This window comes from Mesitornis unicolor, unplaced genomic scaffold (genome assembly GCF_000695765.1).
Source record: "Mesitornis unicolor isolate BGI_N332 unplaced genomic scaffold, ASM69576v1 scaffold1581, whole genome shotgun sequence".
Lineage (NCBI taxonomy): Eukaryota > Metazoa > Chordata > Aves > Mesitornithiformes > Mesitornithidae > Mesitornis > Mesitornis unicolor.
In genome coordinates, this window is record NW_010162926.1 from 10,827 (window position 1) to 26,887 (window position 16,061).

The 16,061-nt window shown below is 37.5% G+C and overlaps 1 protein-coding gene across 1 annotated transcript in view; it reads left to right on the top strand.

Moving 5' to 3' along the window:
* Window positions 1-16,061, top strand: part of TMPRSS15 (transmembrane protease, serine 15) — a gene marked incomplete at its 5' end in the record, with an annotated part of 43,277 nt that overhangs the window by 5,767 nt on the left and 21,449 nt on the right. The window contains 6 exons of the mRNA XM_010193758.1: window positions 346-495; window positions 6,569-6,671; window positions 7,150-7,300; window positions 8,479-8,620; window positions 13,309-13,398; window positions 15,683-15,808. Of these exons, the coding sequence (XP_010192060.1) occupies window positions 346-495; window positions 6,569-6,671; window positions 7,150-7,300; window positions 8,479-8,620; window positions 13,309-13,398; window positions 15,683-15,808 (762 nt within the window). The remainder of the gene's footprint in view (window positions 1-345; window positions 496-6,568; window positions 6,672-7,149; window positions 7,301-8,478; window positions 8,621-13,308; window positions 13,399-15,682; window positions 15,809-16,061) is intronic.

Sequence of the window (16,061 nt, forward strand, 5' to 3'; positions counted from 1 at the left end):
TGGCAAACAAAAGAGGAAAGGAGAGGGTTAACCCTTAGTGTTAGTTATGCAAGGGCTCCTCTCTCGTTCCACCTCCACATTACTGATGAAGGATCAAAATAGAATATTGATGAGTGGGTACAAGAGCACGTAGGGGCCACCATTAGCATTAGTGTTTTGTTAAAAAGTACAAATGACACATTTATTTGATTAATTATGTTGCATTGCATAGAAGAGGAAATTTAGTAACTGTGCACTCCAGTTTTCAAACACTGAAAAATGTACATTGTCACTTGTTCTTCTGTAATTCTGATAAAATACTTAATATCTTTGTCATTTTTATTTACTAGAGGTTTTTATTCACAGATTATGATAAAGTCAATTGCACTTTTGAAGATGGCTTTTGTTACTGGATACAAGATTTAGATGACGATTCAGACTGGGAGAGAGTTCAGGGCCCTACCTTTCCCTTTATGAGTGGTCCTGATTTTGATCATACATTTGGCAACCTGTCAGGTAAGTTCAAACACAGGTTACTTACAGATAGAAGAAAAACCTTGATTTAGCTTATTTTATACCACTGTACAATGAATTCTTCATAGTGGCATTATTGGGGTGTAATTTAATTCTGCCATAAAAATGAGTCAGCACTACCAGACAAAATGTTTTATGCTACCGATTGTCATCTTGTGAAAATATACCAAGACTAAAAAAAGAAATTAAAGAATACATAAAACGAATAAAGTGTGAAGTATTGAAAAGCTTCAATGTTATTGATATTCCAAAGTGCCTTATCTGAGCCAGGAATTTCTATTATACAACAGTGTTATAGGTCAAATAACTGCATGTTTACGTTAAGGAAAAAAACATGTATATTTACATTTGGGGGAAATTACTTGAATTTCTTCCCTATCTACTGGTAACATCCTCTTGGTTGTCACAGGATAATTTTTATTTAATATAAAGTTGACCTGCACAGTATGTAAGGCATCTGTGTCCCCAGTCAGAATCACACACCAAACACATTAATTTTCAACTCGTGCAAAACATACCAGCAACTGCTATACTAAAGCAATTTAACTGGAAGAGAGATCATATCAAATGTGGGTTTCAATTAAAAAGACATTATTCATAGAAATCAGATTTTGAATGTGTGTCATGAATGCTTATCCCAGAATTAGACTCCAAAATTTTTTTTCTGCTTCAACAGAACCAAACAATCTCTTTCCCAGCTGACTTGTTAGTCTAGCTAAAACTAATTGGCATAATTTGAGTTTGAATGGTTCTATGTATTCTATGTAACACTTGTACAAAACTTATTCAGTGAAAAATAACTAGAAAAATTGCAAATTATTCCTAGAGAAGTTACTTCCAGGAAAGGTTGTTATTGAATAGAAATTATTCCCCTCTCTCTGAGTAAATGCACATCTTCTAAACAATCTTCAGAATACTGTTTTATCTTCCCACTTGACTCCTATAATACAAATCACAGAATCTCTGAATCATTAAGGTTGGAAGAGACCTCTAAGATCATCAAGTTCAGCCATCAACCTAATATCACCATGCCCACTAAACGATATCCTGAAGTGCCACATCCACATGCTTCTTGAACACCTCCAGGGATGGTGACATCCAATCTAAACCTCCCTGGTGCAACTTGAGGCCACTTCCTCTTGTTCTTTCACTAGTTATATGGAAGAATAGACCAACACCCACCTCTCTGCAACCTCCTTTACAGCAGTTTTAGAGAGTGATAAGGTCTCCCCTCACTCTTCTCCAAACTAAACAATCCCAGCTCCCTCAGCTGCTTCTCATAAAGCTTCTTCTCCAGACCCTTCAGCAGCTTTGTTACCCGTCTCTGGACACACTCCAGTGCCTCAATGTTCTTCTTGTAGTGAGGAGTCCAAAACCAAAAAAACCTGAAAAACAGTATTCATGGTCTGACCTCACCAGTGCTGAATCAGGGGCACAATCACTTCCCTACTTCTGCTGTCCACACTATTTCTGATACAAGCCAGGATGCAATTGGTCTTCTTGGCCACCTGGGCACACTGCTGGCTCATGTTCAGTCGGCTGTCAACCAACACCCCCAGGTCCTTTTCTGCCTGGAAGCTTTCTAGCCACTCATCCCCAGGCCTGTAGCGCTGCATGGGGTTATTGTGACAGAAGTGCAGAACCTGGCACTTGGCCTTGTTAAACCTCATACTATTGACCTCAGCCCATCAACCCAGCCTATCCAGGTCCCTCTGTGGAGCCATTCTATCTTCGAGCAGATCAACACTCCCTCCCAACTTAGTGTCTGCAAAGTTACTGAGGGCGCACTCAATCTCCTCATCTCAACCATTGATAAAGATGTTAAACAGAACTGGCCCCAAGATGTTAAACAGAGCCTTGGTGAACACCACTTGTGACTGGCCACCAACTGGATTTAGTTCCATTCACCACAATTCTCTGTGTTTGGCCGTACATCCAGTTCTTAACCGAACAAAGAGTAAATTTGTCCAAGCCATTAACTGCCAGCTTCTCTAGGAGAATACTGTGGGAAACTGTGTCAAAGGCATTACTTAAGTCCAGGTAGACAACATCCACAGCCTTTCCTTCATCCACTAGATGGGTCACCTGATCATAGAAGGAAACCAGGTTGGTCAGGCAGGACCTGCCTTTTATAAACCCATGCTGGCTTAGCCTGGTCCCCTGGTTGTCCTGTTCATGCCATGTGAGCATACTTAAGATGAACTGCTCCGTAATCTTCCCTGGTACTGAGGTCAGCCTGACAGACCTGTAGTTCCCTGGATCCTCCTTACAACCCTTCCTGTAGATGGCATCACATTGGCAAGCTTCCAGTCATCTAAGACCTCCCCAGTGAACCAGGACTATTGATAAATGATGGAGAGTGGTTTTGCAAACTCTTCTGCTAGCTCCCTCAGTACTCTTGGGTGGATCCCATCTGACCCCATGGACTTGTGGGTGTCCAGGTGGCATAGCAGGTTATTAACTACTTCCTTTTGGATTACGGGGCGTTTATTCTGCTTTCTGTCCCTGTCTTCTAGCTCAGGGGTCTGAATAACTTGAGAATAGCTGGTCTAACTACTAAAGACTGAGGCAAAGAAGCCATTAAGTACTTTAGCCTTTTCCTTGTAAGCCCCCCTGCCGCATCCACTAAAGGATGGAGATTCTCCTTGGCTCTCATTTTGTTGTTAATATACTTGTAAAAATATTTTTTTTATCTTTTATGACAGTGGCCAGACTGAGTTCAAGCTGGGCTTTTGTCTTCCTGTGTTTCACTCTGCATGATCTAACATGATTCCTGTACTCTTCTTGTGTTGCTTGCCCTTTTAAAAGTGATATGCTCTCCTTTTTTTCTGGAGTTCCAGCAAAAGCTCCTAGCTCGGCCAAGTCGTTTTTCTTCCCCGACGGTTCATCTTATGGCACACGGAGATGGTCTGCTCCTGTGCCTTTAAGACTTCTTTCTTCAAGAAAGTCCAGCCTTCCTGGACCCCTTTGCCCTTCAGGACTGTCTTCCAGGGGACTCTCTCTGCCAGTGTCCTGAAAAAGCCAAAGTCTGCCCTCCTGAAGTCCATGGTGGTGCTTTTGCTGACCCCCCTCTTACTTCACCAAGAATCAAGAACTCTCTAAATTCATGGTTGCTAAGCCCAGGATGGACTCTGACACCACATCTCCCACCAGTCCTTCTCTGTGAACAGCAAGTCAAGTGAGGCACTTCCCCTGCTAGGCTCTCTTGTCTGTTGTGTCAGGAAGTTGTCTTTCACTCACTCCAGGAACCTCCTACACTCTTCCTCTCTGCCGTGTTGTATCTCCAGCAGACATCTGGTAAGTTGAAGTCTCCCACAGGAACAAGGGCTAGCGATTGTGATACTTCTAGCTGCTTGTTGAATGCTTCATCTGCCTCTTCAACCTGCTTGGGTGGTCTATAATAGACTCCCAACAGGATGTCAGCCTTTTTAGCCTTCCCCCTCACCCTTACCCATAAGCACTTGACCTTGTCATCACAATCATTGAGCTCTACACAATCAAAACACTCCCTAACATACAAAGCCACCCCACCAACTCTCCTTCCTTGCTTATCCTTTCTGAAGAGTTTGTAGCCATCCATTGCAGAAATCCAGTTGTAAGGGCCATCCCACCATGTTTCTGTGATGATGACTAGGTCATAGCTATCCTGCTGCTGCTGATTTCCAGCTCCTCTTGTTTATTGCCCATACTACGTGCATTGATGTAGATGCACTTGAGTTGGGTTATAGATTTCACTCCCAACACTGGCATGCCACCTCTAGGTTCATCTCTAGTGAGCCTGGTATTATCGCTTTCTCCCTTTGAACCTAGTTTAAAGCCTTATCAATGAGCCCTGCCAACACATGCACCAGGACCCTTTTACCCCTTTGAGGAAGTTGAATTCTGTTTGTCTCCAGAAGGCTCGGGGCTGCATAAACCTCCACAAGACAAAAAAAACAACCACAGAATTCCACCGATGGCACCATCAGCTGACTCATGTGTTAATATGGTGTCTTTTCTGGTTCCTAGCAGTATTCTTTTTTGCCACTGAAGAGACTGAGGAAATTACTCCCAATTCTTCAACCAATCGCCCTAGTGCCCTGAAGTCCCTTTGGATTGCCTTTGGAATTCATCACACAACCTCATCACTACCAACTTGAACAACTAATAGCAGATAATAATCAAGAGGCAGTACCAGACCAAGGAGTTTCCTAGTAACATCTCTAACCCAGGCCCCAGGGAGACAGCAGCCTTCCCTGTGGGATGGGTCTGGTCAGCATACTGGACCCTCTGTTCCCCTCAGAAGGGAACAACAATTATCTTCCTTTTTTTTCTTAACTGAGGCAGTCATAATACGTGCTCCCATTGCTCTTGATCTCTTAAGTCCCTTCCTTCTGCTTGGTGGCAAGAGAGTAGGAGATCCTCTTTCTTGTGGAGCCTCCAACACCTGCCTTTGCCTCAGGGTGCGGCTCCACCAATCATCTCACTCTCACATTCCCTGATACTTTTTAACCTTTTGACCTCCTCTTTTAGCTCAACAAATAGGTTGAGCAGATCATTTTCCTGTTCATACTGCACACAGGTGTTGTCACTTCTGACCTCCTGTACGAGTGACAGACTCAAGCACTCCCTGCAGCCAGAGACCTGGACAGATGCATCTTTGTATAGGAGCTCCATCTGAGTCACCACACTTCTCCTGGTGATGGCTTTTGGCTGAGTTGTGACCATGTTTATTCCTCTTCTGGGAGGGCAATGCCCACTAGTCAAATCAGATGGAAGACTTTAAAATTTATTTAATAAAACACTTGAAAATGATTTCTATCTCTCTGAAATGCTCATTTATTTCAGGTGCTCTTTGTTTCTCTGTGCTAGATCTAAGCTAATGTGTGTAATTTTGCTATATATAATGTTGCTATTATATTGAATATTCAAATTTCTGCAACCTGCATTTGAAGTAAAAATGTGAGCTGCATCATTAATATCTAGTTATTATATACATTCCATGAGAAAGAGTATTTTTATTTTGTTACTCTTGAAAAACAAAGGACTTAATACATACTCAAAAATTGATTCTGAATGCTCAGAGAATTGATGAAAGACAGAGAACTCTTACTTTGACTATATGAAGATATTTTCTGAAAAAAAAAGCTATGCTCATTTTCTTAAAGCTAGACACCATGTATATTTGAATGCATGCTTTCTAGGGCAACACAGGAAATTAAAACCCTGATTCTGATTTCAGACTGATTTTAATGTACTTTATCCTCCCACATGAAAAAGTTAGGTATAAATAACAAAATATAGTATATATAATTGAAATTATATAATTATTTTTTTATTTTTAGGTTCTATTAATATAATATTAGCATATATCTGAATTAGAGACAGAGAAATAATAAAATCTAAGATTACAGTCATGATTTCAACAAAGGAAGAATTTTACTTTAGGACTTTGAGCTCTGCCTAATTTTGCTTTTCTTGTGACAAATCACAATGCTTATGTAGCCTGACCTCACATTATATTTCCATATGGCAGCAAGAAGTCCAAATTCTCAGCTGCAAGGGATTAACTTAGAAAGAGCTAAAATTCCAATTTCCCCAAATAATTTTTCTTGTTTCTAATGCTGCCTCTTGCTATAAAATATTCACGTAGTCATTCTCTCACCCCTCTTAAAACACAACCCATATTTTCCGTTATTGTGTGGATAAAAACTATAGAAATGTCAGGACATTCTTCTGCAAAATTACAAGCAGTGTCAAACAGGAAAACATTTTTATAATTAACGAGTAATCTTTCATGTGAATTGCTGCCTTCACTAAATAAAAGGCAGATCTCCCACTGACTTCAAAAGGGTTAGTTTCCCACTTCATGTCTAGTTCTGAGGAGTGTCCAGCAAGCTTAAATGATGAATATAACTTGGGATAATCATTCACATTTATTGTGTCAGGAGTCTTTCAACTCATGCAACACTATCTGTGCTTGATATTATTGACATTATTTTAAACAAAAAACCTCTAATTTAAAAAATTAAATCCATAATTCTGTACTGACTAAACTGTGTTCATTATCTTGCAGGGTTTTATATTTCCACACCCACAGGACTTGGATTCGGAGAAGAGAGAGTCCGGATTCTGAGTTTGCCTTTGGTCTTTTCAGATCCATTCTGCCTAAGCTTTTGGTAATCTTACATAATTCTAAAACATATATTTGTTTAAGAATAAAGCCAAATAACTTTCTTTCATAAATAATATTAATTCAAGTCAGTGTGGCAGCAATACAAGCCTGCTTCTGTTTGGATTTCCATGATCAGTCTCAATGCCAAGCCTGAAACTTTGACTTCTTTATGGGTTTGAGTCTTGCAGTTAGCTTTAATATTTTCTTTTTAAACCTGCATCCAGTATTCGTTTCTATACAGAAATTATATTAAGAACCCCTGAAATGTTTTTTGTCCTGAAGCTTAACTAGGCCTATGCAGAAAATACAGAAAGCACCAAGTAAATCTTCTAGGTGTAGTAGAAACATACTTTTTTTTATTTCATTCTAACTGCAAAGTAGCCCTAATTCCTTAAAACTATCTATAAAATAAAAAGCTTGATATTTTTAAATGAAATTTCGCTTTGTTCTGATAATACTTAAATTGCTTTTCCTCCCTCTAGGTATTTCATGTACGGTCCTAACGTTTACCGTTTAAGAGTTAGCATAAGTAATGAGGACGGTTTGGAAAAGATCATTTTCCAGAAAGAAGGAAGCTATGGAAACAACTGGAATTATGGACAAGTAACTTTAAATGAAACATCTGATTTTAAGGTTTGTTAAACTGCTAGTTCTTTTCAACATTTATTTTAGCTAAACTGATATCAGAATTTTATGCTAAATGAACCCAATGATCCACAGCTCTAAACATAATATCTATTTACCATTGCATACCACCAAATAAATATTAGCATGCAGAAGATTGGAATCCTCATTTGAATTGTCACCCCCCTCTTTCCTGCTCTTGAAACTGCAGAAAACAGAAAACATTAACTTTATCATGGGACAATCAATGTTATCACAAAAGATAGCTTTCCACAAAAAAAAGTGTTCAAAGCATATGTTCAAACCATATCTGATGTGGAGTTTAATATCCAGTGATATTGATAGTGATATGAATCACTTAGATATAAGAAGATTTAAACTAAATAATTTCAGGTTCTGAAGTATTTTCATTAATTAATTACACAATAGTTCATGAAAGTGTGTTACAGATAGAAATGTATTTGGTACCCCATGGTTAACAACTGACCTGACTTATCTGTAAACAAAAGGATGCTTATGCTAGACTTCAGCAACTCTCTATTGAAAGCAATTTATTTTTATAGGTATTTGGGATGGCTTGTCTTGCCATAGTAGTTTTGATTGATCCAAGTCACTGCCAGAAAGATGCATTTACCATTTGAGGAAGTAAAAGCATCTGTGATCTGGCTGCATCAGATTTCCAGCAAATGTATGCTTGATGATCTCAGAAACAATACTATACCTAGCTGTATTTCACCAGCAAAAATTCATTGGTAGCAGGATTGCTTTACATATATGGATACTAAAGCACAATAACAAACAAATGAGATTCATTTCAATTTTTCATGGAAATATGCCAATAGATCAGAAGAAGTTTGAACTGATGAGTGATACAGAATTTGTCTTTCAAAAATTACATTAATTTATATATAAATGTAAAGTTACTGAATAGTTTTAAATAATGTTCATCATTTATATGAAGAAGTTCCTGCATTCCTTAGAATGATCCACTTGGTTTTCAAAGTGCTGTTTTGTTTTGTTTTGTGAGGAATCCTGTCTCAACCCTGGTGCCGTCCTCTGAGTGTAGCACCAGTGTAGATTACAGTGGAAATAAGAGCATTCAAGAAAGAAGACTGACTCTTTCAGCATAGGAAGCTGAAAAATGTTTCATTAAATTATGAAATTATATTTATTTTCATGAACTCCAGGTTATTTTTGATGCTTTTAAAAAACGTGGTGCCAGTGATATCACCTTGGATGACATTAGCCTGACTAAAGGAAAATGTAATGAAAGTATTTACATAGAGCCAACTGTGATTCCAGCTGTTACCACTGTCCCTTCAACTCCCAGTAAGTAAACACTAAATTACAGTTGATTGCCATTTAGAATTACTGTATTTGCGTATGAGTGATACAGAATTTTTGACCTTCAGTTTTATAAAAACGTCTCTTCATCATGATAATATTTTCTGCAGGATAACATACTAGGGATGAGGTTCCCTGCCCAAGACTCCACTGGTAGCAACAGAACTGGTAGATTCACAGCTTAAGCTATCAGAACAGTATATTCCAAAAGTTAAAGAGTGGAGGATAATTAAGGAATTCAGAATTTGTCTCTGAAAGCTTTAATTAGTAAATCTTTCAGGAAGCCACTGAAGGGGAAGAAAGACGAAAGAGAAGGAAGATTATAACCTCTATATTTGAAATTATAAGCAATGTAGAAGGGGAATAAGAGAATGAGCAAAGTCACGTAATAATATCACTAGAGGACTCAGTAGTAAAAATTCACCAAGCTCTGAGAACACATGCACACTGAAGAATCTCATGTTTAGGGAAATGATTCTATAAATAGTGCCTGAATGGTTTAAGAATGGAGCATGATCTATGTGAGTGTTTAATACCCAAAATGGAGGTATTATCTGGAACAAGGCTCACTATGAATGAGTTCTTTCTGATATACAATTGTCTGCATTGTTATTCCTACTATATCTGTTACATTAAAAAAAAATGCAATATTTACATTGAAAAAAATTGAAATGGGGCAACAGGATGAAAGGACAGTTAACATTCTGGTTTTGAATGAAATGAGCGGTTAAAAAATAAAACCAACAAAGGATTCTTTCCACTCCTTGATCTAATAAAAGGTTTCAATATTTGCATAAATTATAGAATGTATCAATGATTTCTTCAACTTTGCCTTTGTTTACTCCTTGTGGTAAGGCAGGAGTGATGAATGGGTGCTTCCTCTAGTAATAATGGATGGGGGCAGGGTTTTTCTGCTGGATGGGTCCTTATTTCATCTCACTATTTTCTTGGCCCCTCTTCTGAATTGCAAGTTCAGTGGGCAGCTGGAGGAGGGTTGGTTTTGTTTGCACATTTTTGCCATCTTATCCGAGTCAAGTAGAAGTTAAAGAAACATGAAGTGTCTCTACCTCTAGTGCATATGCACTTCTCCAAACAGGTGGCACAGTTTGATCCAGACCCATCACATTGCAGAATCTTTTAGAGGAAAGCACAGAGATTTAAGCTTCCTCTAAACATTCCAGTTTCACAGAGCAAGTTAGAAGAATCTCACTGAGTAAAATATGAAAGAATACCTGTAGCCACCATTGTAAATCTAGAAAATGTATATAAAACAATGAAGAAAGATTACATATGATGTTAACCACGTCCACGTACATTCAAAGCAAAAACTGGTACAAATATGAATAGAGATTGAGGAAAAAAATCATTAAAATATCTGGTAGGACTATGTAATTTATTGTGAGAGAGGCATGAACTTTTTATGAAAAAAGAGATTTCTACAAAAAACCTGTTCACAAGAGGCTTCAAATAATTACAACAAATAGTAAGTATGTTCCAGGACTGTCTCCTATTAGATTTATTGTCATTTACAAAGCACACTTACTTGCTCTCTTGACAGCATATAATAAGTAAAAATGCTCTAAAATTAAAATAATAGAAAAAGACTTTTTGCATTGTATTCATGTTGAAGCACTGTGTACTAATATTGCCATTCTATCAAATCTATCATCTCTAAATCTACTGCATCAGGACAGGTAAGAAAACAAAATCTTCAAAATACAAGCACAAAATTCTGTTTTAGAGCTCCATCCTTAAACACAGGATGGTAAAGTTCAACAAGATGTCCCTTCAGCAAAATAAAATTTTAATAACATTAGTCATTTCAGTCATAAGTTACCAAAGTGAGTTCTGTGCAAAAGACAAAAGCAAATTCAGCTTGCTATCCCACCACCAATTTTTTTTATTTTTTTTTTAACTTTTCAAGGAACTTTTGACACATTGTAATTGATGCCAGTGCCTCTTACTGAAGCAAGCTAAACTAGCTCAGCTCTAATTCTTTCATCTCTCATTTACTCACATGACATTTGTAGTGCTAGTAAACATTAGTGCTAGTAAACTTGCACCACATCCATCAAAGAAGTAATTTCATACTTCTTTGAAGATGATTGATAACATTCACTTTTTTCCAGCAGGTTACAGATATTCTATGTGTAGCATGCCTCAACGAAATTATGCAAACAAGTTTTTTATCCTCAGCAACAGCTTAGACTGTGCAGTATTGAAAGACAGTATGGATCCTCTCTAATCTGCTTTGCAAAGAACTATATAGCACATGAACTCTTCCTTTTTTTTTAATACTGAAACTTTATCACTGTATTTTGGGTAGACATCTATAGTTTGAATGACATTTCTTTGGTGTTTTGACAGAAGCATTCAGCTACTATTTACCACAGTGTTGTACTACTACTAATCATTAGACCAATGATAACTTGTAAGGTGGGTTTACCCACAGCATCTGATGGCTAGAGGTGGCAGACATCAGCACCTCTCCAGAGTACTACTTTAATGAAAACTGCAATTGAAGTCCAAATTTGCATAATTTCATTGAGGCATGCTACACATAGAATATCTGTTTATCTACTGAAAAAAGTGAATGTTATCAATCATCTTCAAAGAAGTATGAAATTTCTTTGATGGATGTGATGCAAGTTTACTAGCACTAATGGTTTCACTACAAATGTCATGTCAGTAAACAAGAGATGAAAGAATTTGAGCTCAGCTGGTTTCTTTTGCTAGACTTAAAGCTTCAGTAAGAGGCACTGGCATCATTTACAATGCATCAAAAGCTCATTGAAAAATAAAAAAAAAATACGATTTGGTGGTGGGATAGCAAGCTGAATTTGCTTTTGTCTTTTGCACAAAAACGTTAGCTTACACTTTCATCTAGAACAAAGACTGCTTTCATCTTCATATTCATTTACAACCTGCCTTTCAACACAAACAACAGTGTTGAAATTACAGTGTAGATTACACACTTAAAACATGTATGTCAATATAAATTAAAGTTTTGGTCAAAGCACAGAGAAATTTTTTAATGAATAGGTCATATATAATTTTCTACAGTGCTGAGAAGATCATCTATTGTTCTCAATGAAAGGACCGAGAGTATTTGTGCTGATTGCTTTTTGGTTCTTTAATGAGTGAGAGCTATACAAACAACTCCATATAAATTTGTGTACAAAAATCACTGGAAATTTTTAAAACATTTTTTCCACATGAGTAAAATCAATTACTCCTATCATTTTTCCATTAAAGAGGAAGAACATTAATAATAGTGTCTTACATGTAGTCAACACCAGATCAGATTTCATCATAAATTGCCCCTGTTATGCCATTAAGTGATTTTATTAAATAGAAAGTTATATAAAATGGCTGTCATGAGAAAGTTCAAACCTTTCTTTTATTTAGTGGAGCTTCCTTCCAGTGAAATTCAATGGGCAAGTAAGACTTGTAGATTATGCAGTCCCCAGACAAGTGTCTCAGAGTATGCAATACTGACAGACATAATGACATGCAAAATTTGAGCCATAAGGAGGACAGAGCAAGGGCAATGTTAAAGTTTAGGCAAAGTCTGAAAGCTAATATCAAAGCAAAATTTTAAAAGGTAGATTCCTTCTGTCTTAACTTCTATTTCCTGAAGCAGGTGTAGGAGCACTGTTTCTTTCTTTAATAAAAAAATTGCAAGCAACAGAAGTGGAAAAAGATCAAAATTCATTCTAATGGTACACTTGAAATGAAAATAAATACTGTTTCTCAATATGAAGTAAAGTTCTGGAATATGAAGCTGACATATTGAAGATGTAAACCACCAGTATGGTTAGCTATGTCTGAGTGTGTTATTCATTTTTATGTATAAAGGCATATTCATGTTTACGGTAAAGACTTTTCTTCTTGGAACAGTTGTTTCAAGGAAAAACAAGTGGCTAATTTTACCATTTACAAGGTTACACTAAAAGCTTTTGATGAAATAAAAATAACAGTGAGTTATTTTTTGATATAAAGTTTATTTGCTATATTAGAAAAATAGACTTTATACTTGAGTATCTCTAGTAATGCTGCGAGATCAATCAGATAATAAGTAAGGTATATAAGCTAAGCACACAAATACGTTATATTGTGGGAAGGGGGGCTTCCCTCTGACATTTTCTAGCTTTTGTATTAATGTACTAGTAAATTATACAATTGACTGTATCACATTTTTTTCTTCATATTTTCTGTCATGTGCATAGCATGCAGACCAACAATCACCAAATGAAGGACAGGCTGTGTCCTTTAACTATGTGGGGAAAACTTCCCATAGCACCATCATGAATCTAGTTGTGCATCTAGGCACTAACACTTCACAAACTACAATATATAAATTATATCTGTAGATAACACTATGGCACTGAGTGTATATGTCAGCAGGTCTGACTTAGACACTGTAACTAATAAGGACAGTGAATTTCTTACATACTTCTTCCTCAACACTCTGTGTACTTACTGATGTGTTGGCTTCTCACAACTCACTGTTTAAGCTTTGTACAAGTGGCACAGTAACTGAACCCTTGCAGTGGTGAAGTTAGCCTGAATGCTCTCATCATAAAATAACTTTTCAAAATTATCTTTGTTACAACAGACTGCAAAAGTAAGACAATCAGTTAATTATGTTTTTTAAATGTTTTCTTTTTCAGCTGACTGTGGAGGGCCAGTTGAACTCTGGGAGCCAAACAGCACATTCAGCTCTGAAAACTTTCCAAACAATTATCCTAATCAAGCTTCTTGTAAGTCATTTTTCTCCAAGTTTTAAGGAAAAGATTAGCCATATAAAAGTAGAGATACTAAATCTGCTGTCCCAAGTCAGATGCTGTCAAGCAAAAAAAGATCAAAGCTATATACAGTGGAGTATTTTAAGTGAAGTCTATATAACTCTTAGCAACAGCTAAGGAATCATGTGCCAGTTGATTAAAAAGTGATGAAGACAAGTACCAGTCACAAACGGTGTTCCCCAGGGCTCGGTTTTGGGGCCTGTCCTGTTTAACATCTTTATCAATGATATGGATGAGGGGATTGAGTGCTCCCTCAGCAAGTTTGCAGATGACACTAAGTTGGGAGGAAGTGTTGATCTGCCTGAGGGTAGGGAGGCTCTGCAGAGGGACCTGGGTAGGCTGAATCAATGGGCTGAGGGCAATTGTATGAGCTTCAACAAGGCCAAGTGCCGGGTCCTGCACTTCGGTTGCAATAACCCCATGCAGTACTACAGGCTTGGGGACAAGTGACTGGAAGGCTGCCATGCAGAAAAGGACCAGGCGGTGTTGGTGGACAGTACGATGATCATGAGCCAGCAATGTGCCCTTGCGGCCAAAAAGGCCAATGGCATCCCGGGGTGTATCAGGAGGGGTGTGCTTAGTAGGTTGAGAGAGGTTCTCCTTCCCCTCTGCTCTGCTTTGGTGAGACCACATTTGGAATATTGTGTTCAGTTCTGGGCCTCTCAGTTCAAGAAAGACAGGGAATTGCTTGAAAGAGTCCAGCGCAGAGCCACAAAGATGATCGAGGGAGTGGAGCATCTCCCTTATGAGGAGCGGCTGAGGGAGCTGGGTCTCTTTAGCTTGGAGAAGAGGAGTCTGAGGGATGACCTCATTAACGTTTATAAATTTGTAAAGGGTGAGTGTCAGGAGGAAGGAGCCAGACTCTTCTCAGTGATAGCTAATGACAGGACAACTGGCAATGGGAGCAAGCTGGAGCATAGGAGGTTCAATCTGAATATGAGGAAAAACTTTTCTACTGTGAGAGTGATAGAGCACTGGAACAGGCTGCCCAGAGAGGTTGTGGAGTCTCCTCTGGATACTTTCAAAACGGTCCTGGACGCGTTCCTGTGCAACCTACTCTAGGTGATCCTGCTCTGGCAGGGAGGTTGGACTGAATGATCTTTCGAGGTCCCTTCCAACTCCTAATATTCTGTGATTCTATGATAATCCCTTGTAATGTGTTCAGACAAGCCAGTTCCATCATGCCTGTTATGTCAAGTATCTTTATGTCAATGCAACCACAGACAAGGTACTGAAAGTCCCCATTTTATCATGTATTTGCCACGTTAATCTCATAATCTCTTCTGATAAATAGTTAACCTTTTCTAGGGGCAAAGAATGTGTGAAAGCACTTAGCAAGGCATGCTCTCTTTATTGACAGTTTCTTCAAACACTTTTGAAAAGACAACATTATTCTAATAATGTTCCTTGATTTAGATTAAGCTACAGCTGGCAAAAGGGAAAATATTTCAAGGCAGTCCACATTTGATGGATGAAGCAAGAAAGAGAACTTTGTCACTGCTTCTTAATGAAATTTTAATTATTTATTACTTCACCTTTTACTGGAGAATTGTGTTGCGATGCTAATCAAAAGAGATGTAATTTTGTTTTTCTGTCCCACTTGAGATATGGCATTCATTTCCAGGTATTAATTTCACAAGTTCTCAGATGAGATTCCTCCTAGTGTGAAAATGCTTTTTGTTCCATGAACAGATTAAAAAAATGGTTTTGTTGTTTGGTTGGCTTTTTTTTTAACTTTCTTTACAAGATTTCCATAATATCCATACTTATATAGATTAAATATGATAAAGCACAGACTAAACAGAAGAAAACATTTCTTCTCTAAAAAGACATTTGGCTTGAAAGGCTTTCTGTGAGTGGTTATAGAAATTATCTTACTATCAAATAAGACTTAAGTGACAAGACTATTTGTCACATTTTCACAGTTACTAAAGAATTAGCTTTGCTATTTCAGGGAAATTCACTGTTGTCATGCATGGTAAAAAATGCATGCAGGTATATCTTACAATCCTAAATCCAATTTTAAAAAGTGTTGTACAAAATGAGAGTCAATTGAATTTTGTACCTTGACAGCGTAAATAGCTTTTAAAGATAAGATTTAGACTTCTAAGTCTCTTGGGTGATTCTTAGTAGTTTACTAGAGATTTTTTTTTCACTTTAATTCCTTCAACATGAAAGTGACACTGTAAATGTAACAACTGAAAAGGTGAATGTCTTTGTGTGTGTTATTATTTTCTAGGTGTGTGGTACTTAAATGCTGAAAAGGGAAAAAATATTCAGCTTCATTTTCAAGTTTTTGATCTGGTAGATATTCATGACGTAGTTGAAGTCAGAGATGGCAGAGGACCAAATTCCTTACTTTTGGGCAAGTAACAGCATTGAATACTAAGATGAATGTAGTCAAACAGCTGGAGCAAACTGATGAATATAATACAAAGGAAATTAATTCTCCCTAACTTCATTCTACATTTCTTCACATTTTTGGGTCTCAGAAATTGGGAGGAAAACTTGAGAAAGCATACTGTGTGTGGCATCACATTTCCAAAATGTTTGCATGCATACAGTTTTCTATGCAATCCAAATGAAATTAACTTCTCAATAAATAAGACTGCTCATGT